Source organism: Genypterus blacodes, unplaced genomic scaffold (assembly GCF_046128005.1).
Source record: "Genypterus blacodes isolate CSIRO-AG114 ecotype Tasmania unplaced genomic scaffold, CSIRO-AGI_Gbla_v1 ptg000131l_1, whole genome shotgun sequence".
Taxonomy (NCBI): Eukaryota; Metazoa; Chordata; class Actinopteri; order Ophidiiformes; family Ophidiidae; genus Genypterus; species Genypterus blacodes.
Window position 1 is genome coordinate 1,063,613 of NW_027466933.1, and position 25,162 is coordinate 1,088,774.

The 25,162-nt window shown below is 45.9% G+C and overlaps 1 protein-coding gene across 2 annotated transcripts in view; it reads left to right on the forward strand.

Moving 5' to 3' along the window:
• The first annotated feature begins 1,032 nt into the window (after positions 1 to 1,032).
• Positions 1,033 to 25,162, forward strand: part of LOC143010885 (TOX high mobility group box family member 2-like) — a 73,987-nt gene continuing 49,857 nt past the window's right edge. The window contains exon 1 of one of the 2 annotated variants that reach the window (XM_076163467.1): positions 1,033 to 1,886. In XM_076163467.1, coding sequence (XP_076019582.1) covers positions 1,782 to 1,886 — 105 coding nt within the window. In that variant the 5' untranslated portion in view covers positions 1,033 to 1,781. The remainder of the gene's footprint in view (positions 1,887 to 25,162) is intronic. The other variant, XM_076163466.1, reaches the window with a different exon arrangement.

The following is a 25,162-nucleotide window of genomic DNA, read 5'->3' on the forward strand; positions in this document are numbered from 1 at the left end:
ACTTTGCCTCGACGTGATTGAAAGACAATGGCGCTGTGGATGGGCCATTTCAACATCAAATGTGCATGCACATCACAGGGCAAGGGTGTGCTATCCATCACATTCAGCCAGCTGTCAGATGCAGCTCTCACGGCCCAGCGTCTTCACACACACACACACACACACACACACACACACACTCACACTCTCACACACACATTTGAAACTGTGTGGCGATGGAAGATTAAGCCTCCCCTGTACATATTCCGCCCGGCTGTAGTGTATTCCACACACCGGCCCTGTGCAGGAGGAGGCTGTGCTGCTTCCAATCGCTTAGAAATGTAAGAACAAACTACTTTAGAAATGTTGTAATTACTCCATAAACAGAGGAAATGAGTGTCAAAACACACCAAACGTGCTTAACTTCACTCCCCCCTCCTTCTTTTTCTTCTTCTCTTCTCTCCACAGACGTTACAGTAAGGTGGGAGCTGTGCTGAGGCCCCGAGCTCTCAGGACTACAGACTGGGATTGGACTTTGCATAATCAGGTGATGTCAGCATTAAACACGGAAGGTTCACTTTGCACTCATGCAAATACGCAAAAAACACACACACTCTCACATACATACACACACACATAGAGACACACAGAAGGAAACACGGCAGAGGAGCGCAGCGCAAACCTCCTCCCGTCCCGCCTGCACTGGCACAATAACCCAAATGGAAGCCTTTCTGTGCCACTGATGGGAAGCAGTGCGCGCTTTATAAATGCACACACACACACGCTCTCACACACACACTCACAGACACACAACCCCGCGCACACACACACACTCACACACACACACACACACTCACACACACACACACACACACACACTACTACATTTCCAGCTAATCAGAATCGCGCAGTTGCAGAAAGGGAGAGCGGTTGCCAAGGCAGCCACCAATCTCTCCCCTCCCCCCTCCTCCTCTCTCCTCCTCACTCCCTCCCTTCCTCCTCTCTCTCTCCCTCCCCTCCCTCCCTGTGTTCCTCTTTCCCGTGTATTATCGGCAGAGGTCGCATGGCACAGGGAAGAACAGTCCGACCACTTCTGCACTGGATCCAGCGCACGAACATGCCCGTCCATAACAAAGCCCGTGTGGAGTCCTGAGCGCAGCGGGGATCAGACGCGGCGGGATTCGAGCCTCACGTTTCAGCAAACAGCACAGATCTCATTTCAGAGGATCTAAGTTGGAGGTTTTTCCCCTGCTTTTATTTGTTTTTGTGTGTTCTTTTTGCCTTGTTGGGAACATCGGGATAGTTTTCTGCCACACACTCTCACACACACCCCCCCATCCGCCAGCCAGCCGCTAACACGTGCGTCTCCGTGTCATTCGGGCTCTCCGGCTCGGGGCTGAGTTGAGTGTTCTCATCCCGGCGCGGGGCTCCGATCAGCAGCAGCAGCAGCAGCAGCAGCAGCAGGAGGAAGAGGAGGAGGAGGAGGAGGACTGCGCATCAGCAGAGTTTGGTGCCGAAGTTCGGTCGCGAAACGGATGTTGAGGGAAGAGTGCGCAGAGTAACTCACCCTACTTCTTTTTTTCTTTCTTTCTTTTCTTTCCTGCTCTCTCTCTCTCTCTCTCTCTCTCTCTCTCTCTCTCTCTCTCTTACACACACACTCTCTCTCTCCCTCCCTCTCTCTCTCGCTCTCTCTCTCTCTCTCGCTCACTCGCTCTCTCTCCCCTCGCCCGTGTTTGCTTAGACAATAGTGAGTCAAAGACGGCCGAGAGTGATTTCATGCCTTCAGTCTCGCTCAGCCTGAGATGGACGTGAGATTCTATCCTGCGCCCCCGGCCGGTGTGGGTTCATGCTCCCTGCCGACTGACCCCAGCTGTCTGAGCCCGTTGGACTATTATCACACGAACAAGGTAAATAAAAGCTACAATACAAACACCAAGCCCACTGTGTTCACCTGCCGGGCTCAGGCTCAGACTCAGGCTCAGGCTCAGGCTCAGTCCAGCAGCTTATACAAACACACACACACTTACAACATTTTACGCAAAGCAAAGCAAAGCGCGTGTTTTTTGGACGCGTTTTCCATCCACAACAAAAGCCACACACACACACACGCTTACACACACGCTCTTTTACAAGTGTCAGTAAGTTAAGATGACCCGTACTGGAACTGGAACGGGATGGGGGAGGAGGAGGGTGTGTGTTTGTGTATGAGTGTGTGTGTGTGTGTGTGTGTGTGTGCGTGTGTACATTTTAACGTAGTTTGAAACCGGACGCACACTTTGTATCCGCTGCTTCTCTAAAGAACCTGCAAATCCTTGTTGTTGTTGTTGTTTGGAGAGGAAAATGAGCTTCCCGATCTCCCCCAACTCCACCCAGCGAGCTTATTGTGTTATTCCCACATTCCCAGCGTGCAGTTGCGCTCGCACAAAGCTGGCATTAAGTGTCCCACCCGATGTGGAATACCAGGGGCGGTATAGAATCCATACTGCCCCGCTCCCTCTGCTCCCTGCTCCAGCCTGATCTGCCTCCTCCTCGCAGCTAACGCGGCTCTCTCTCTCTCTCTCTCTCTCTCTCTCTCTCTCTCTCTCTCTCTCTCTCTCTCCCCCCCTCTCTCCCTCTCCTTCCACGGGGAGTCCGGCGATTAAATGGATGCGAGCCAGTAAATGTAGTGTTAATTACTTTGTAACGAGGATCCACTGAGGCTTTGGCTGCCTGCAACTATCACTCATCCCTCCCTGTTAGTTTTGACACCCCGCCGCTTCTTTGGCTTGTGACCCAACACTGTAGTCCACTGTAAGCAAGCAGGTGGCGATTAACAAAAAAAAGAGAGAAAAGAAAGAAAAAGAAAAATGAAGCTGTAACTGAAACACCCAGGCTTTAGTTTGTGTCATTGTGAGAGACGGAGGGATGACACACGGCTGAAAGTACGAAGCCGGTCAGATGCAAAGATGTCACGAGAGATACAAACGCCACAAAGTGAGATAAGATCACAATAAGGAGACTAATGAGGATGGTAAAGCTGTAGGAACACCAGAGGGCTTTTGAAATATTTCATTCACCGACCTGCTGCTTGTCTCTCCACCGTCTCCCTGCACCTGGCTTGAATCAGTCTGTTGTTGTCACTTACCCTGGGCTGGGGAAGGAGTCGGGACTTCTTATAGTTTTCTTCGACCCCTCTCTGACAAACGTGTCCTTTTTTAGTTCTTTGGCTGGCGTTCAAAGAGCCATAGATTGACTTTAGGGTGCGACAGCCTGGGGGAATGAATGCAAAATAAACAGTTGGGAGCGTTTGTGTCTATAGGCTGTGTGGGCAATGGAAAATCTCTCTAACGGAAAAGGGAACATTCCAGTAATCAACCTACAGATTCTCAAAGCGTTGGAAGACCTGAACACAGTGTTGGTGTGAGCTGCAGAGAGGTTTGGTGTTTGGCGTGTGTTTGAGAACAGAGGGAAACAATCCGGTCCCACTTTATGAGCCCTCCATCTCAGGGCCTGTGTTCAGAAATCTACTGAGTAAGATATTTCCACCTGCGGGACAGGAAATCGCCTCCGTTTGTGGGTCAAATGAATGCATATCAAGCTGCACGTGTGTAATCCTGAGAATGTGCTGATGGCACAAACTGCATGGATCCTGTAGGCAAAAGCCACTTAGATATTAAATCATACAAAGTGCTATCACAGAGGGGGGGGGGAGTACAAGCATTGGTTTGAGTTCTTAAGCCGGCATCAGAAGGTGCAGGCTGCTTGCTTGCTTGCTGGAGGCTTGTGTTCCACGCGGGGAGGAGGTCTAATCTGCTATCATCACCTGTGTAACATTAACTACCTTCACTAGCATTGCAAATGAGGCCCGGGACCAGCAGGGATCATTTGGTGTCCTGTGAACACAGCGCGCCAGGTCAAGTTCCTTTTCAGCTTCCTTCATACGCTTGTCAAGCTGGTCCGTGGCGGCGTCACACACACAGACACAGACACACACAGACGTACATGCGTGTGATTTCAGATCTGGTTGCCCATGTTGAGTTCTGCCAGTGTGTCCTTTCTTCAGCAGTGTGTAGGCAAGAGGCTAATCACGGAGTTGAGGCCAAATGTTTTTATTGGACTCACTTTGCATATTCATGTGGATATTTTGTTTTGTGGCTCATTTGAATTGGTTAGTGTCTCACAAGTGGATGCACTGGCTTCTGGTTAAACTCGGATATACTCTGCTGGGATCAAATTGTTGGCAGAGAATCAAACCCATTTGAATAAAAGGAGGCTGTTGGGTAAGTTGGGTGCGTTTAAGCTGCCATGTTGACATTTAGCAGCGTTACTTTGCTACAGTTTGTGTTAAAAAATAAATAAAAAGCCAAGCAATTTGCAGGCTGAGGAAACATTTCTGCCTTTATGGCTCTGAAATGAAGAGTGTTAATCTGACTCACACACCATCTTAATTGGAAAACATGAGCGTGTGCTTGTATTTCACTTTTACAGTCGGCGTATTTGCAAACCGTCTCCGTCTGAGTGTCGTGTGCGGTCACAAGCCTACTTTGAGTAATTAGCAAGTTTACGCGACTTCCACCGAACACTTGTGCCGCCGCCGCCGCCGCTGCGCTTTCAGCCTTTTGTCAACTGCTCATTTGGAGCTGCAGCTTCTTTTTCCTCTCTAACAGATCAAAAAGCTTGCCAGCGATTGATTCTCTCTGCACCTTATTCAGTCGGTTCATAACCGTCATCAAAAGCTGTTGGAAAGGTTTCATTTAGCCCGAGTGTTTCCCATTACCGACCAAAGAAGGCTTGAAAGGAGCAAACGTGATTCTTTTGACCGCATTTGTCCTTGATTGGGTTTTTTTAAATAATGCCCAAATCTTTTTTTTGTAGCCACATAAGTCTTGCATCAGCCGAGATCACATTCATCCTGGGTTGCAAAAGTACTGCACTGTAAGGAAAGAAAAGGCTGAGGAATGGGCAGAGATAGACAGAGAGAGAGAGTGAGGGAGAGACAGAGTGTGGGAGAGAGAGAGAGGGGGGGATGAAATGAGCAGAGAAAGTACTTAAAGTGCAGATTTAGATGATTCACAAAGACCCATAAATAACCCTGAAGATGTCTTCTTCAATACTTTCAATGCTCTCTTTATTTCACTGAGTGAGTGTGTGTGTGTGTGTGAGAGTGTGTGTTTGTCACTGTGGTGCCTTTCCACAGCTGAGAAATCACACTGGATAATAGCATTATAGCAGCTCGGCGCTCTGATGGTAATATGAAACTCTGCTTGTTTGAGTGTTGCCTGCCCGGTGTTGGCACATACGTGTTCTGCACATGTTCCCCTGTAAAGCCCCTGCCAATTTCAACTTTGTAGGGGTTTTTTCTTCTTCTTCTTCTTCTCCTACTGCACATACAGCTGTAATTATACGGCGGCCATTGGTTTGTCCCGCACCTTCGGTTTGCTCTGGGAAATGGGTACACAGTGTCTGCCGGCTTATTTGAATACCTTAATCAAACAGTGCTGACTGCTGGTGCTGAGGTGGGGTGCTGCCTACCGCATGGCAATAGGATAGAGTGCAGAGTAGGCCGTGTGTTTGTACACTCAGGCCCCACCCAGCTCATATATCCTCCCAACAACTGATATCTGCCTAGATAGGACATGACTGAAGAGCTGGCTTTGTTAGTCGGTGGTCTCCTCTGCCTTCAGATAAGCCCTGGGAGTGATACGCTCCAATTTGACTGCCTTATCTCGCCTCACTTTTATTACAAGATCACCTTGTGTACGCCGAGCAAAGGTTTGATTACTTTGAATTTAGGCGTTCGGTCCATTTCCATGTCGTTTCCACGGCATCGCCCAGGGGGCCGAAGGGAAACACGCATCCGACGGTTCCACCCAGAAGTCCCATTTTGTTAAACGTGTAAGGCTAATTCATATCTTGAGTGCATTTCTTCCACGCCTGACAAATTATCCAGGCCCTGTAATGCCGGCTGTGCTATTTGTTCACATTCAAAGGGCCCTGCAGTGATGTCGCTATTGGGTAATAACAAACTCTGTGGTATGTGACAGAGAGAGAATCAAAGGATGAGTGAGAGTCAAATGGGTTGAAGTAATCAGTGGCCCAGTATGGGGACTGTGTCTCTCTCTGTGTGTGTGAGAGAGTGTGTGTGTGTGTGTGTGTGTGTGTGTGTGTGTGTGTGTGTGTGTGTGTGTGTGTGTGTGTGTGTGTGTGTGTGTGTGTGTGTGTGTGTGTGTGTGTGTGTGTGTGTGTGCAAACTCGGGGCCATTGAAGCGTTTTGCTGACTATGGAATCACAATCACAATTGCTTTCATAGCCCTGTGCGGAGGAAGGCCATGCATACCACAGTAAGGGCCGGTGACACACAGTGAGCAGGGGCAGAACCAAAACATCCACTAAATCATATTCTCCCTGCCCCGACACACGGGGGAGAGTTTTAATAGGGATTCCGGACCATTTGAAATCATTTCAATAAAACTGAAATTGGCTCAGACATTGGCTGAGTCACAGCCTGGACATGGAGCGGAGAAGAGAAGAGAAGAGAAGAGAAGAGAAGAGAAGAGAAGAGAAGAGAAGAGAAGAGAAGAGAAGAGAAGAGAAGAGAAGTCCTTCTTTCCCTGCAAACCACACAGAGGAGCCTACATGTGTTTGTTTGTGTGATTTTTGCCTGTAGATCAAGAGAGATGCAAGTTTTGGCACAAGATAAGAGGAAATACAAGCAAAAATAATAACCATCCCAAATGTCCTGTGTTTATGTTAGAGTCAGTGTAGTCAATGGCGTGTGTGTGTGTTTGGTGTGTGTGTGTGTGGTGGGGCGGGGTGCTAATTACCGGCCCTGGCAGAGGCCTCAGCTTCTCGCTCGTCTGTGGGTACGAGCCCTCTTCCCCCCTCAGCGTATGTTGCCATAATTAAGACCAGTCGGGCCGCGCTGCAGTGTGCTTACATTAGTCAGCCCGGGACTTCCCATGGGGCATTGCGACGGCACTCTCATTTCTGCTGCAGAAGAAGAAAGAGCACGAAACAGTGCCAGCACCTGCTGCAGACTGCACCCCTGGGTGTTTGGTTAAATGGTGATTATGTTTGTTAATGGCTGTGAACAAACTGTCTGTCTGTCTGTCTGTCTATCTATCTATCTATCTATCTATCTATCTATCTATCTATCTATCTATCTATCTATCTATCTATCTATCTGTGATTTGATCTCTTCTGTCGTAAAGTGATGAAATGAAATGTGCAGTTGTTCCAGCTGCTCTGTATTTCTTTTGGAGTTGTGTCGACATGGTAACGAGATGGCTGGAGCTCTGACAGGTCCTGTCAAAATATTTCTGTGTGACACTTCTGTGATACTCTAATTTTCATTTAAAGAGGGCAAATTATGTAGATTTCCACTTCCCCATATTCATTTAGGGCTCTATTGTGTTAAAAAAAACCTCACACTTATTAACTTGCTGCCGCACCGCTATGCACACTGAGTGAAACCCGGACCTGTTACTTCCTCAACACATTGGTTCACAACACACTCAAGGACAGATGACTAATACCACAACATGTCCCCTTTATTACTGATATATAAGCTTACACACACACACACACACACACACACACACACTCTCACACACACACACACGTATGGAGGATAAACTCTTATATCGAACCCTCAGCAGTCATATTCAACACACTCAGACAAACAGAGAAGAGAAAGTGTAACCAGGGGACGGAGTGCCACAGAGCTCCTTCTGTGTGCCGTAGAGATGTGTGTGCATGTATGTATGTACATGTATGCATGGAAGAGGCTGGAAGCTGGACAAACATTCCCAGTTGTCCCAGCTTCCTGAGGTATGTCCTGTGCAAACACGGCGGGCCACAGTAAGCTCCTTGCCAGGGATTTCAGGCTCTCTTCCTCTCTTGTTTTCACTGAATATCCTTTACAAATATTAGCAGCCTGGTGTCAGTGCCATGTTTGCGCCGCGGCCTGAAGGGACGGCGCCCGAGCTAAAGTTTAATTAACGGTCCAAAATGCAGACAACTGTGGCCGCGACTTCCGGCCGTCTGAACGCCGGCAAAGCGCAGTCTATTAACGCTCGTTTGACAAATTTGATCTCATCTCCGTAGCTTAATCTCAGCGTAAATGGCCCGTCGTGCGTCCTGCGCGGAGGCCGCCGCTCATCACCGCGTCTTTAGTTTGCTAATTTGCGTCGGTGTCTCTCATTAACTGGCTGACATGCATTGATTTGGACTGGCAGAGGTTTCCGCTTTGGGGAGGAGGTTGGCTGATAAATCCATGCCATCCTGAATCTGCTCCTTTTCCCTCTTTCCTCCGTCTGGCCCCCGTCCCTCGTCTGTCAGGAGCATGTGTTTATTATGTGTGACATATTTAGCAGGCAGATATAATTGCCTGCGCAGGGCTATAATCGTCTGCGTCCAATTCAGTCGGCAGAGGCTGCGGGGAGCCCGCAGAGCCACCGAGGTAATCAAACTGTGGCTCACTCTTCCTCTCTCAGAGCTAATGACGGGCTTGGTGATCGTTTAACACGAGGCGAGGGAGACGCGCGGAAGAAAGTACAGTGGAAACGCTGTTTTGGAGACGGGGCTTTGGTGTTGTCGGCGGGTCGAGGGTGAAGCGCTACTAAGGGGAAAGAAGGGAGAGAAAGGTTGTGAAAACGGAAGGTTAGGAGGAAGAAGACAAGAGGTCGAGAGAGGCAAGAGGAGCTGTTGAGAGAGCGAGAGAGAGAGACACACACACAGAGGGCTTGGCTTTGTTGTCAACCTATTTAGTCTCAAACTGGCTACCAGCCACACCGTTGAGTGATGTTGCTAAGAAAAACAAACAAAGGAAAGTGAAGTCAGGTTTTTGGAAATTCTGACACAGTCCATGGTGTCACGGTGCTGAAGGCCGCGAGCCGCCGCCGCTGCAACAAGCCTCAAACAAGCTCGCAGCAAACTCACAGGGCTGTTAACACTGCAAATACACAGGAAAGGGAAACTTGAGCGGAGCTTTTTATAGAATTTTTAATAACACAGTAGACAGTAGTGAAAAACCATAGCCTTAAGCTGCACTTACTGGCACAGCCCACATGAACCGAGAAAGTGTGTGTGTGTGTGTGTGTATTTGCTCCACCACATGTGGGCAAAAGTGCATGAATGCATACATGCATGTGTTTGTGTGTGTGTGTGTTTGGTGTGTGTGTGTGTGTGTGTGTGTACACATAGTCAGTATGGGATCAGGTCAGCAGGTTCTGATGCTGCAAACTCAGACTCACAGTCCGGTCCAGTTCTTCTGTCAGAACCAGAACTTATCACTCATAGAGCCGGTTAATCCGCCTCAACTCGCGCTCTCTCTGCAGCTTAAATTAAAAGGAAAAAGGGACCGAGGGACGTGGCCGTGTGTCAGGGAGCGTCTAAAAATAAGCGGTGTAAGTATAATAGCCATCTTATTTTAGAACAGCTGGAGATAGAATCAGTGAGTCAGTGAGGAGTCCTGTTAGCAGGAAAGGAAGAGCCATTGTTGGTGAGTTTAACTTTTTTGGTGTTTATATCACGGGAACAAATCTGTTTCATGCTTTGTTGCGGTCGAGTACACACTGTGAACACACAAACACTAACAAAGCAAACAAAACAGCCACAACACGCCTCGAATATCCGCAGATCCATTTTGTGTCAATAAATCAGATACGCCTGGAGGATTTGCCAGTGCGATGATCTTGTGAACAGGGCGAATATCAATTTCCTGGACTCTTCTTCACTTTGCTTTGATCCGTCTCCACCATCTTGTACATATAAAAACATAATTACAGTGTTTTGTTTGCCTCCGTCTCTGAAACTAATGGTCTAATCCGTGTAAATGCAGGTGCGGTAAAGGTTACATGTTACAAAAGCAGATGTAAAGCGACTATCAGGCCCAGGAATCGTACTTTGGCACGGACACCTGTAGAGTAAAGTGGAGTCTCCGTGGTGGTTTGGCGGCGCTGTACCTGTTGCTGCAGCTCAGCCCAACAGGTCCTGGACTGTCATAAGCAGAAACAAATGTTTGTGGCAGCCGGGGCGGAGAGAGAGGGGAGTGAAACTGAGAGATGGTCATGTTTTATTAAGCCTGATAATGCAGCCTAATCTGCGGCTCGGGTTACACACTGCTTTGTGGGTAATTAGAGATCATGTCGTATGCCTGGCCCGCTTGAAAAATTGCACTCCGCCCTAATCCCCTCCTATCCGCCTTTCGCCCGCCGCCTCCCTCACTCGCTCCCTCGCTCGCTCCCTTGCTCCCTCGCTCCCTCGCCTTCCCTGAGAGCTGGCTTCCTGTCAGGAAAAAGGCAGCAATAAACAAACACGGCAGACATTTTTGTGTTTCAGGTAGCCGGTTTATACCTTTCCCTGAGATAATTGCAAATGTGCTTACATGCTCAGAATTCAATGAGAGGAAGTCGGAGTGGAGCACTTTGTGGTTTGCTTTGTGGAACTTGTTAGATGAATGACTAATGCCTCCTGGCAAGTGCCCCAGGTTTACTATTACCAAAACAATGGCACTTGATACAGAGCACCGTAGCCTCGGTTTTCACACAGACGGGAGCTCAGGCTGCTGTTTTCTTTTGAACCCTAAATGCTGACTGCCCATTCATGCTACATCCCCCCAACATGCACACGCACACAAAGGAAATTCTCAACTGACACACAGACTTGTTGAAAAAACAACAGCGTCTTTCATCGTGCATTGTCCCCGAGTTTTCCATTGTTAAACACCAAACGTTTCACTTTCTTAGTCGTCGGGTTTCTTTTATCGCCACGTGTAAAACAGGAACTGTGCTACACAAGCGCGCCGTTATTTATTTATTGGTCGTACGCAGATTAGGGTGAGGAATTGATGGCGTCTACATGAAGAATAATGACTGAAAAGTAATAATTCAGTGTAAAAGCATCAGCAGCCACCCAGCAGGAACTCAACTCATTGTTATTGTGGTAAACAGTGAGAAATATGTGCTGAACATGATTGCAGTTAGCAGCCCTGCCCTTTTTCAGGATGGTTCCTTAAAGAGACAGTACCTGAAAGAGCCTGTTTTCACTCTGTGTGCACAGAGCTGCTCCCTTAAATTCCAGCATTTTTATATTTTAATTTGTAAGATTAGTGAACAAAATGCCTCAATTAACCTTTATAGTACATCGGTGCTTTAATCCTCAATCATCAACCTGAGAGCAAAGTGTGCAGCTTATGCAACATTTAGGTTTGGGGGTCGTTGCAAGGATGTTAGGTGGCTTTGAAGGTGCAAATCTTTGCGGTTTCACTTGTGACTTTAACACAAAACTTCATAAATGATCTCAGCCACCGCAGGGTTAAACATTAAGCCTGCAGGTCGAGCACATGCTGCGTTTCCCTTGAACCTCGGTGAGGTCTGGTGGTGTGAGAGGAAAATCCCCCTTTAGAAACACAAAGTCAAGCCGGAGCTGAACGACACAGAATGACTTTGTCTCCTCAGCGTGTGTGTGATAACTCAGAGGAAAAGTGTGAACTACTATGATCTGGGCATGAATAGGAATGAAAACAGTACTGACACCAGACTCCGTAATAATAAACATAACCTTCATCATTTACTGCTGCAGTTTATCCACGCTCACATTCTCACAGCGTGGCGGTGAAGTCATTAACCTGTGCAACCTCACCAGGCCACCAGAGGGATTCATGAATTATCCTTTATACTCTGACGGGGGAGATAAACACACACGGCTTTAATATGGCCGTCATGTAAGAAAACCAGCTTTGAAACAGCTTATAGACCACCTGGTGTTGTATTTGTATATATATGTGAGAAAGTACAAACCCTTAGTAGCCGCACACACAGATGAGTTTTGATAAGGCGCGTTCGCTCTCTGGCTATTGTTTGTGCGGACAAAGCAAAAATAGGTTTACATGCATGTGAAAGCTAAATATCATGAATTGATTGATCAGACTAGTGAAGTACCTTGAATGATGTCGTTGTAAATCGATGACCTCAGCTTTGTAAATGTTGTAATTGGACTAAACCTCCACATGCCTTTCCTCAGACCCCCTATACTGTGATTACGCAACACATTTTGTACGTTCAATGGAATCCTGTTAATTCCGTCCATTCGCATTTTCTGTCCTAATGGCAGCACAGGACAAAGATCTGAGTGCGGCGTGGATGCAGATGGGCATGAGAGTTGAACCGGAGCTGTGACGGCTCTCTGACTCCAGAGGGCCGGAGCTTCTCTTTACTCCTCACCTCTACCTGCTTCTATTCCTGTGCGACCGTTTAGATTTTCCGTTCAGACGGGAACTGTTAACCATAATAAACTATCAGGAAAAAGAGGTTTTGTTGTCCTGCCAGGCTTAAACAATTGTAGGGAAAACACTGGCATGTGTGACAAGTGTTGTTTCTATTTTTGCATGCAGACATTCACTGCCAGCACTGCAGTTAATAACGCCCGGCTGCAGATAGATCACTACACACTTTGTGATTTATGTTTGCAGATATACAAGATATGCAAAGATATGGGAAGGAAATTGCCAGTAAATGTATATTTTACAGCATTTTCATGTTTATTTAACCCCTTAGCTCTTCACTGCAGCACATTGTTCTTATACTTTGTTTGTATAGTTCTTATTCAGGGATCTTTGCCAAAATGTTAATGTTGTGTACCTAAAACAGGAAAAGTCAATGTGGTTTGTATTTAAAGGAGTAACTGTTGAGTGAATACCTCCAGGATTCTGTCATGTTTGGGCTGTTAGCTGTTCTCTGAACTACGTCATGCAAAGACTTGACCTTGTTACGGTCGCTAAGTGCTTTGATTGGACAGAGATAATAAGAAAAAAAAGTCCAGTTTGTTCCATTAGAAGTGGGTGAGTTACAGACCAACTGCAGGACGACACGTGTGCTCCCTTTATGCTGGGAACACACACACACACACACACACACACACACACACACACACACACACACACACACACACACACACACACACACACACACACACACACACACACACACACACATATGGTCCTATACAATCACTCTTTTTTTTACCCTTACACCTCTGCATATCTGGCACCCCAGCTACACACACACACAACCACGCATGCACACACACCCTACATAGCTTCAAGGCATTTCATTTCCTCTCCTCCTCTGACAACATCACAATATAATGGGACACGAGTCACGTGACCACAGCAAGTCCATGGAGTGATCAAATCGCTCTCTCTGTGTCTCTGTAGCTTGAAGGGCAGAATGGTCAGTCGTTACATCAACTGCAGTTGGTTCAATTACAAAAATGTGCTTTGTGTCCTTGTCACAAAAAGATTTATGGAACAGAAAATATTGTAATTATTCCTTTTCCTTTCAGGATTTAGAGAAAATGCCATGGAAACAAAGCTGACCTTTCTTTATTTAGGTTTAACTACAACAAATAAGATTCATCTGATTGAATTAGCGACGGTTGAGACACAACACAAAGCTGTTCATTTAGCCTTTTCACACAAATAAGATCCAAATAAAATCCAAATAAAATCGCCACCTCTTCATTAGGGACAAATCAGAACTTGAGTGTGAAAATTTAACTCAGTCTTTGACCTTTAACCTCTCCTCTCACTTGGGCACCCTTTGTAAAGTGACCCCAGCCTGGCCTGGTTGGTAAACATGAAGGTGTAGTTCACTGAGGGCACATAGTGAAACTCTAACACACTCTCTGTGCTTAGAGCTGGTCACGTTGCCAGTTCTCTCACTTCACGTCTGGAGCCATGCTGCGGTCGGCCCATTTGCTCATTCTGGGTTGCCAGGTATTCACTGTGTTTCCCCGCTCTGTATTATTGTACATTTTCTTTCGACAAGCCTGTAATTAAGTCATCTCAGAGCCTTGAGAGCAGGGCTGTAGTGCGCCGAGCTGAGACCAATCTGTCGCTAATTGTCCCGAGTTTTAATTTCTAATGGAAGAAGGGCCAGAGGGAATGAAGCTTAATGAGGTGCTCTCTCTCGCTCTCTCTCTCTCGCTCTTTCTCTCTCTCTCCCTCCCTCTGTGTGTGTTCTCTTTTATCGGTTTACTGTAACTGCCATCGCCCGTTTGCATATAGAAACAACAGCGAGTGAGTAAAGATGTTCCCTTTTGATTTCATCACCTCATTTGTGTTTATGCTACAGAGCACTCAGGGCCTCTCCCTCTGTCCAAACGCCTTCACACACTGCATGAAGGATGGTTGAACCTCAGAATATGTTCTAGAATAGATTGTGCGTCGACTCCCTCAGAACCAAACGGATGATTTTTCCCTAAAAGCGGCGTGACAGTGGATTCCCTCCCAAAGTGACTCGTGCTTTCCGCCTCTCCATCTGACGTTGTTGCTCAGAAAGCAAAGCGACTGTAAGCGGGAAGCGGACAGGTTGTTTACGTTGCCTCGGGAGTGTTTGTGTCATGATTTAGATTCCAGGCATTTCAACATCTACATGAATCTGTTTAGACTTTTAAGGTTGCAAATCAAGCCTCCAGAGAGTGAAGTGGACCAGCTGTGTTATAACCCTGTTAGGTAGATTTATGTGCCGGGCTTGAGCAATTGAGTTTTTTACTTATAATGGATGAAGGAAGCAGAGGTCAAAGATCGCATGAGAAATGAGGCTCACTCAGTCTGTAGCGATGTTTATCTTTTAATTTGAAGATTTCTCTGTATTCATTTCGTTAATAAGGATTATAAATCATCAAGTCTGTCATGTTCACAGTGAAATCAGCCTGATCACTGAGCTTTTACACGAGCACTCAGAGGAGAAAAACACACTGGCGCTATTCAGAAAAGACTGAAAAGAACTCGACTGAGGCTTTTTTTCAGAAACATTCGGTGACTTCACTGTAATTCTTCTACCTTATCGCTTTGGAGTGGAGTTTGCTTTTGCAACTGACTCAAGGCCCTTCCTCTTATTGTTTCAATATGTCAGAGCATTGTTTGAATGAGGTCACCCATTACTGATCTGGCCCGCGGCCAGCTTGACTTCAGCTGATTTAATTGAATCTACAACATGAGTCAAACTCAAACAAGCAGAGACTGCTTTGCCCTGACAGCCTCATTACTCCACATTAAGAACTCATTTCACAATGCATTGTGACTTTGGGCTTGACAAATGGAGGAAAAGGATGAAATCAAATAAGTGAATACATTTTGGAGGAGTACTCGTGAAATACTGCGGCTGGAAATACTCTGATAGATTTGTTGTAGGAAAGCCAAAAACTAATCTTTCTTCTATTTTGTGTGTAAGTTAATGTGAATGCCTTCTGGGTTAAAGTGTCCCCATGTTTGCAGGCTGCAGTAATGGAATGACATTCAATGCCATTTTCCCTTTTAAATGGAATTTTTGTCAAAGCCTTATGAATATAACCTGCCTTGTCAGTCAAGCCACAGCCGAGCTGAGAGGAGAGCAGAAAATAACCTTTCAGTGCAGATTTACTGTTGGCTATGAGCACTCCAAATAATGAAGCCTTTATCACTTCTGTGGCACAACAAACAAAGAAGCTTTGTTGTGACATACCACAAGATGTCATATCAGGCAGAATAATGACTTATGTTGCGTCTGTGACACATATACAACATTCATAACATCTCTGCTGTGCGCTCGCTGCATTTCAGCATTTCATCATCTCCAATATCGAATAAATTTCTCAATTAACCACGCATTCTTTGAGGGCCGCTGGCAGCCCAGCCAGAGCTCGCGGGGAAAACGCACGGCCGGTGCGACGTGCCAGGGCCTCCCTCCACAATAGGGAAGGAAATGTTGAGACTGCGAGGGCTGCGGAGTGGAGATATGGCAGTGTTTGCTTAGGGCTCGGTATCGGGCACAAAAACAAACATGGCTGCTCTTAATGAGCCTGTTTGCCTGCCAAAGGTAAAGACAGCTGTTGTCTCTCAGCACAATGGAACAGGCCTCAGTGGCACGGCGCACAGAGCAGCTCTCGCCATCCCCATAGTAACGCTCACCTTCTGTGTACTTAAGAGGGAACTTATTAAGTCCTCTTTAGAGATAAATAGTGAGTAAAATGTAAATTGTGAGGGCCATAAGGCACTTTCATAAGGTGTTACAGTGAAATGAAAAGGTTTATGAAGTCTTTGGAGTGCTACAAGTGAAATTGCTTGTGGGAGTGAGAAACGTCTGTGAGCAGCAGAGAGCGACGACTCGCTCGCTGCGCCGGTGAGTGAGAGCAGAGGAAACTGTTTGATAAGAAAGAACACGTGTTGTTAGTCCGTCTAGTGGCCTATAGTTTGTGTCTTTCCGTCTCTCTTTGGACACTAATGCACGAGGACACACAGAAGCTCAGTGTGAGCTGTCCAACCATCAACATGCGCTTTTCTCCCTTACAAGAAAATTAATACGTTCTTGCTGTACCTGTCCAACTGAATGGACACTGACAGCTCGCTCGGCTCCGTGGCTAAGTTTAGCAGCGTTTTTCTGAGTTAAGAGTGAAATGACTGCATTAGCATTTTGTTGAGAGGAAACAGGAAGTATTAAACCATGAAAAGCCCCCTGGCCCTTTGGACAACTTGAGTTATGGAACTTTTTCTTCATTCTTATATTGACAGATTTGAGTGTTTCAATTGCAGAGCGGACATAAGTCACATGTGGATAAAAGCTTGCCTGCTGTTTCCACACTGCACACTCCAAAACTACAGGTGACGCCATTTAACACAAACCGCAGCATCGCACAACAAATCGGCTTGTGACAAAGATAGAAAGATGTTTGATAGGATCTATGATGTATAAGGTAATGAATTTGACTGACACTGGAGTTTAATGCCAATACAGATCTAATGTTGAAAGTGGTTTAGGCAGGGTTGATTGATAACTTCTGAGCCTTTATATCCTCTATAGTTTTTTTTTAATAAAACTCATTACTAAATATTAAAAAAATGTATAATAATTTAAACACTTATAAAATACAGCTTGTTCTACTGCATTTTTCATTTTACATATCTGCTCACATACAAATAATGCGTCAGTGATAAGCAAATAGCAAATAGCCGCTTGCTGCTGTATCGTGTGGCTGTGGACTTCTTCTTTTGTGAGATCATAAATGTTAATAATGTCCCCATAATAGAACACAGAAGTGAACTGAAAGAAGAAGAAGGAGAAGGCTACAAAAAAAAAGAAACAACTGAAGGAAATAAGAGTAAAGCTGAGTGATTATATAGACTTGCATTCATGTAGTACCTTCATATGTTTCATGGAGCCTGGATGTGAGAGGTGTCCAGTGTTCAGTCCTGCCTAACAAATGTCCTCCATTATGTATGAAGCCTGAGGAGTCTGGCTGACAAACACACTGTTGTTTGATGTTACACAACAGGTAAAATGACATCATACACTGTTCAATGTATCGTGTGTGTGTTTAAGCAAACTTCTACAGACGCACGGTTCTGTGCTTTATGGATTGACTGTATTTACATTGAGTGACTTTGATAACGGAAAGCAGTAAAACCCAGTGGTAAAGCCACGCGACTCGTTTTGGTCATAATCGTCCCACAAACTCACACAAGTCTGAGATTATATTTGAATGAGATTACAGGAACATCACCGCACACACCAAGACTTTAAACGTCAGGGGAATTCATCTTTCCCCCTCCAGCATTCACTGTACATTTGATTATTCTCTTGTGAGAAAACATTAGCATTACAATTGGATTGTGGTTGGATTGAGGCTTCAGATAACTGTCACCGCGGTGCTGTGAAGGCCAAAAGTACATTTCCTGTGTGACTGTTTCACAGAAATGCCACATTACTTAGCTGGTGCTGCTTTCTGGGCCGAGAACGTTCCTGACCGCAGAGTTAACGCCACAACAGGTCCTGGTTGCTCGTGCTGTGAGTGTGAGCTTTGGCCTTCTCACCAAAGTGTGGGCAGAAACTGTTGAGCTGTTGATGTCGAAAGGGGGTTTCACCAGGGTTGATTGATAAGTTCTGAGCCTATACGTACATATAATTTTTTATCTTAATCTCCTTTTGATGTGAGACACTTTGTGCCACAGCAGATGTGACGACATCGTCTAAACCCAAACTGCCTCCACTTAAAGCCTTTTTGTTTGGGGGAGAGGCCAAGGGGGCCAAATCAGGTGAGTAGGCTGGTTGCTGACCTAGTTTAAAGCCACAATCATGGGCAGCAGCCTACAAGTACATAATCACATGAGCACTGGCCTAGTTGTGTCGTTCAACTCACAGAGCCTTGGGTGCCGTTTGAACTTTACATTCTGCATGATACTCACATCATTACCATCATAACCAAAGCACCGTATATGGTACTTGTTGGGCTCAGAACTTAATAATCAACCCGTGTCTATAATTAAAACATTTGATCAGATTTTGTACTACTTCCGCAAAAAATTAAACAGGCATATGGGTTGACTGATAAATTCTGAGCCTGTCTTCTTGACCATGTGAGACAAGCTCAGAATTTTTCAGTCAACCCATTGGCTGCTTTCACATGGCTTTACTTTGTTTTGATAATGTACATACCCATTGTAGCAGTGATGTTCGGTGGTCTGTCACAATCTTTCAGTGATTTTGAGTGTTGATTGATAAATTCTGAGCCCGAGTGAATGCTGAGTGAGGTCATTATAACTTGTATAATCAGACTGAGTCTACTCAGTGTCTAGACTTGATTAAAGCCCTTGAGGGAGATTTTCCTTATTCGTTTCTACATGATATGGGAGATGATGAATTAAAGATCCTTTATCATTTACATTACTCCACATGGTGTGGATTATGGCTTCTATTTCCATTTATGCTACCGTTGCGTTTCTTCTTCACTACACTTCTTCTTCTCCCTCTTCTCAGCTGTAATCTGTTAATTCTTCCCCTGTGTGTTTACAGCTGTGACTTCCAATTAGGCGCCAGATTCTTCCGAGATTTACTTTCGGAGTGATTCCCACAGGAGGCGAGAGAGCAAATAGCTGAAAACATAAGACATGTTGATCCTCCCTGCTGAGTTAGTTACCTCGCTGAGAAAAGATGGCGATACTCATTTCCACCGTCTAATGTGTTTGCTTTGCGCCCTATACCAAGTGTCAACATACAGTGTCCCATAAGTCCTTTCCCATTTGGGGTGAGTAGGCAGAACGGAGCAGGGCGTCGCTGCGTCTTTCATATTTCCCTTCCTCTTTATCGTCGATTTGTGTTTTTTTTTTTTTTAAGTGGCGAACTTCTGGGATGTTTAGGGTGAAAAGTGCACTAGTCAGAGATTATTACTTAATAGCCTCGGTTAGTTGTTGATTGAGAATAAAAAGCCAATTATCGTAATAGGATGTGGGACATAATGACAGAATTAAATGAGTGTGACAGACACACAATAGGCCTCTCTGTCATCGCCTTAGCCCAACTTGCTTATTAGAATTAATCTGGCCTCATTAAAAATGCAAATGGCTCAAAGTCATTGACAGAGTTTACATGTTTTTATAACATTTAACTGATTTAATTACATGGAAAATGAAATGCTGGGATGCCCGATTGAATTTTTTTTTTCTATTTTTCGTCACCCTCCTGCCAGTTGCCAGAGAGAAATGAATATTCACTCTTGCCAGGAAGGGAAGGTAATGAGATTAGTGCGTAGCAGCTCTCGCTCTCCCTCGCTCTGTCTCTCACTCTCTCCCTTCTTCTCTCTCCCTTCTTCTCTCTCTCTCCCTCTCTCTCTCTCACTCTCTCTCCCTCTCCCCCTCCCTCTCTGTCTCTGTCTTTTACCCTCCCTCTCCCTCTCGCGGTTTGGTTCATCGAAGCAAGGCGAGCTGTGTTATTGTTATCATTGAAAACATTTTATCTTGGCCTCAGAAGCAGCAGCTACTATATTGCGAGGAGGTGAGAGTTTGTGATTTAAAAGACTCGTGAGGCCATTTTATGATTCATAGCTGAGGGAGAAGAAGAAAAAGAACAAGAAGGAGAAGGAGAAAAAAAAAACCCTATTCTGATTCGACTTCGACTTCTTCCCTGTGTTGTTTTCCTGCGCTTTAACTTCGACAGCAGTGGGGGAGACAGATCAGAGGTGTGAGCAGACAGATGTAATTGTCTAAGGTGTAATGACACGCTGTATAGCCCTCAGCCATGTGTCACTCTGACAGACGCGCTTTGACATTTTCAGTTTTTATTCCAGTTAGTCGTAAATGTTTCCACTTCCCCAAAATCTGTCACATTGTCTGAATATAGAGGAGATATTCTTCCAACATTCAGCTCAGCATTTTGACTCATTTGCATTCTTGGTCCAAACACTAAGGTTCATCTGGAGTGTCTTGCTCTTATATAGACGTATATATGTTTTATTCAGGCTTTGTTTACGCTCTAAACCGCTTCTTCAGTTTGCTCCATCAGCCAATTTGGACACGTGAAGAGTAAATGTGATCAAACGTGGGGGTCACTGTGCAAAAAATAGACGTTTTTAATCTGCCAAATAAAGATACAATTGTAGATATTAGACAATAATTTTGCAATTTTTTATTTAATTTAGTTTTTTATTTAATTTAGGTAATTTAACTTTAATTTCCACCAAATTTCACACATAAATTGCATCATTTCAGTTTTTAGTCCTGGCAGCATGTAACTCTTCTTCTACTCTCATATATGTGTCACGTGATGACTCGTCTCAGACTCGCCAGTTCCTGTTTTCCGGCCCTGTTGCATCAGTAAAGGTTTCAGTTGGCGTGTGTGCCGCGTGTGTCTTGAACTGGTAACTTGTTAAACTTGCTGATTGATATTTTTACCTACTTGAAACCCCGCTTGGTGTTTTCGCACCTTTCTGCGGTGGTCATAAAAAAAACAAAACACCAAAAAAAGCCCCCTTGACTGCGTGCAGTGGACTTCCTGTAGGGGAAGAAATTGATTTTGCTGGTTTTGTTTGTTCAAGACTGACGGGCGACATGTATTGTTTGTTTTTTGATTTCTTTACATGTCAGAGCGATGCTTTTACAGGCGTGTTCACATGTTTTATGGCCATTATGACTTTATAGCTGTTTCAGAATAGTTTTATTTGAGCCAGTTTGATGTTTCTTCCTCCTCATAAAATGTCTAAAATGGATAAGAAAAGGCAGCTGAGAGCGCCAGGACATTTTTACATCTGATTTATGTGAAAGGGCCAGATGTTGGGTTTTGGATCGCGACGTTCTGTGCCGTCGCTTGGGTTACATCGCGTCCCACTCGGCCATTGTGAGGCAGAGAGAGGGAGAGAGAGAGAGAGAGAGACAGAGAGAGAGAGACCCTTCCAACGAGGCCTGAATGCCGCCACGAGGTTCCACAAACGAACGCCGCTTTCCTCCCCGCTCTGCTTTTGCATTGCAGGGGAAAAGATACACGGAGCTCAAACTTTGTGTTGACAGGACGGGATCAATTCCAACTGTGTGTCCGTACATCAGCATGATGTGTTGAAATGGAAAGTATGCTATCGATCTGTGTGCATTAGTGCTCTGCAGTAACATAAGCAATGAGTGGCAGAACAAAAGAGGCTCTGTGTGTCACTCTAGACCAGAGCTACAGTACAAAGAGGACGGCCAACTCTCTGCAGTCTATTGGCATTTCATTGTTTATCATTTTAAGTCCAAACGTATATTTGTCTTCCATAATGGAATTCTGCCCACACATATACATCTGGAAGCTATTTGGGCTGGTTTGAAACGTATAGGCCTAATATACAGCTTCTCTGCCCGCCGAGAGAAGAGTTATTAAATCTGTTAGTGAGTAAAAGCGCCGCGGAAAAAAATATGATACAGCCAGACGTTAAAAAGCTAAGAAAGCTGCTAAAGCTGTGCAGTAATGGAGGTCGGGATCCCAACTTACCACCCAGAATAGTTGCTCATTTATACCGCTGCCACTCGCTGCCGTCGAGCGTCTTACCAGGCTGCAAGGCACACATCCTGCGCCCGATGTGCCTCCTCTTCCTCCCTCATATTTTCCCTCCAGGGGCCAAGGAAAAAAAAAAGAAAACACACACAATTACTCCATTGTGCCTCACGGTACAGTCGATCACATTCTGTACATTTTGGGACAAGGGGGGAGGGGGCTGAGGGGGGCCATATGACATCATGATAAATATGCTTTAGAGGAGGAGGAGGTGTGTGTGTATATGTGTATGTGTGTTGGGGGGTGAGGGGGGTTGTTGTTTTAGCACAAATTGAATGTGTGCTGTAAACAAAGGGTTAATTTCCATTGATATCTTAATCCTGCGGCCCTGGATTTAAGTCATACTAACAAACTGAGGGAAATGAGAGGAGAAGTGTTACAGATCGTGGGAAATAGTGGGACAGAAACCAAACGGGGCAGATCTCAGCACTTGTTGCATCTCACATCTTCGCTTTTGGTTCCATTGATTGATGAAAGGGAACGGCGAGGGAATTCTGATCCCCGAGGCCCCAAAACAAGACATGACAAACAACGATTCACACACTTAAATCTTCGGCAAATCAGAATTGGGACGACTAGCGTTCGCCGGTTGTGAACAAATCATCATTTTAAATCGATTAAAACCAAAGAGGGCAACAGAAGGCGCCTGTGTCGGATACGATGACAGGAATCTGCGACCACATCTGAGAGAGAGAGAGAGACGGTTAGACTGACAGTGTCGGTAACTGCACCGATGACAGGAAACACGGCGGTGACAAGGAAGGAAAGCCCTGAGATGCCACACGGAGGAGTAAAAATAGGCCAGCTGGCACCAGAGGCGGGAGAGGCGTCCCCTCGTAGGGACTTTTTCTTTTAGCACGTCCGGGATATAAACTTTGCTCTTTCGTGTCAGAGAGTTATTAGTTCAATCTCACTTTTGCCTGCTCGTCTTCAGAGGCTCTCAGTCTGAGCCGGCCCAAAGCTTTCACACCCAGAACCGCGGCTCCCCTCACAGCCCTCTGCTCCGTGTTGCCCCGGGTTGCCCCGGGTGTTTTCGAGGTTCCAGGTCACGACCCCCCTGACGGGGGGGTCGTGACCCTCACTCAGCATCCAAAATACCTCACGTGTTTCACCCTCACCTCAATGTAAAAGCAACGGCTGCTTCCTGTCTCGTACTGGAGGAGACATTCTGATCTCAGACCGCACCGCTCTCCTCCTGTGAACACACTTCGGGTCGTACAGGTTCTCATTTTAACTTAACGCCCCAAAGGTCAGGGTTCCTCTCCAGACTGTCCCTGTTCCATCCTCCCTCAGGCCCCAAAGCATGCTGGGATATATTCCATCCCTTGCAGCCAAGTAGAAACCCGATGTGTTCCGATACAACAGGTTTGCGTACGAAAGCGGCGGCTATAGCAGCAGCTAAATCACGGGCGAAGAGCGTTGCCGTAGCGCCCAGTCAGATTGTGTTCTCGGCCCCTGGAGGAATGAAAAATGATGTGATGGCCCGTCTGCCCTCGTCTACATATCTGCTCGTTCATCTGGGCTCCTCATTAAAGCCTAATTACCTGTAATTAGTGAATCATGTCGCTGTAATGAAGACGTTGAAAGCCGCAGAGCCAGAAGGGTCGGCCTTAATTCTGACTGATGCTCGAGATTACAACCAGGCAAGAATTCAATAAAGGAGGACAGATTAATGAAATATTTGCTTTTTCTTAATGCCTTAGCGATAGTTGGCTCATGTTGTGTTTACATTTCAAATTAATCTCCAATAAAAGCGGCGTCAGCACCTTTGGTCGGCTCTGGAGGGCAGAAACGGTATTACAGTATTAGAGGAGGGTAAGAGGCACGGTGATGATGAAGCTCTCAGTGTGTGTATGTGTGTGTGTGTGTGTGTGTGTGTGTGCGCGTGTGTGTGTGTGTGTTCCCTGGCGGCGTGGTGAGTGTTTAATCTGGCCCGGTGGCGTGCCGTTGGCCCGGCTAATCACAGTGTGTCTGTAGGAGTGCGCTGAGCCAGGGGAGCACGCCGTCGCTAACAGCGCCTGACAGACTCATTAGAGAGACCTGGCACTGAGCTCGTACACACACACAGACACACGAGCAGTGGGAAAGACACACACACATACATACACACTGTACAGAGAGTGGGATAAATTTGCACACTTCTTGACTTTATGTTCATGCACACACACCCATTTATGTAATCATTCATAGACGGTGTGTGTGCTTGTGTGTGTCTTTCACTCACACACACACACACAGACACAAAGTCAGGGGCTCCACGTGTGAGAACAAAGCAGGCGGTGACCCCTCGCAGTCGCAGCCCAAACACAGACGAGAGCCCAGAGAGCATCTGGGAAAAAAACGGGTGGAGGGAGGGAGGGAGGTTGGGAAAAAAAGAGAGAGAGGGGAGGAGACGGGGCGAGCGAGGCTCTCTCCCATTCAAATGGGCATTTAGACAGGCAAATTACCTTCTCAGAGGCTAATTGTGTGCTGGCAGGAGATCACCTGCACCCTGTTAGAGTGTAAAAACACACTTACAGGTAAAAGTCTCTGCGTTAAACTTTCTCCTAATTGCCTCTAAGTGTGATAATGAATGTAAAAACATGATTTTTTTGATGGGATGTCTTTGAAGATGACATTTAGCAAACTGGGACAAACGACTGTGAGGGATTACTTAAGACTGACACATCCTGGTTATTGGCAGCTGGGAGGCACGGGAGGCCGGCCAGGGGAAACATTAAGTTCGGCTGAATAACAGGTGAATGCAAAACAGGTCAATACTTAGTCAAGTGTGGGACTGCCAGCTGTTCATTCCCCTTCACTGTGGCACCACTCACATACACACACACACACACACATACACACACACACACACACACAATACGTACAGAGCGACGTATTACAGGGACGAGCTTAACATGTAAACACACCAATCTGCAATCTATTCTTGTTTTTCTGTGTTTGGTCTTTACGTCTCTCTGCTCTCTCGCTTTATCAGCCGTGTCGTTATCCTTCACCTTCACACTCACTCACTCACTCACACACTCTCACACACGCACACACACAAACACACACAAACACACACACACACACACACACACACACACACACACACACCTCCCTGTCGAGGATTTCCACATTAAGTTTCTTTGACAGCCGCGTTTCACCCTAAAAGCCAAATCAAACCGTCTTTAATTTTCTCTACCATGTAACAGACCAAATCTCCTCTCACTCTTCTTTTCTCTCTCTCTCTCCCTTCTTCTTCCTCTCTCTCTCTCTCTCTCTCTCTCTTCCTCTGCACAAGGCTGTGACATTGAGGGAATGTGATGTGATGTATTGTAGTGAATAATGTATTCTGCGAGGATTGTACTCAGCGCGTAGAGCAGATG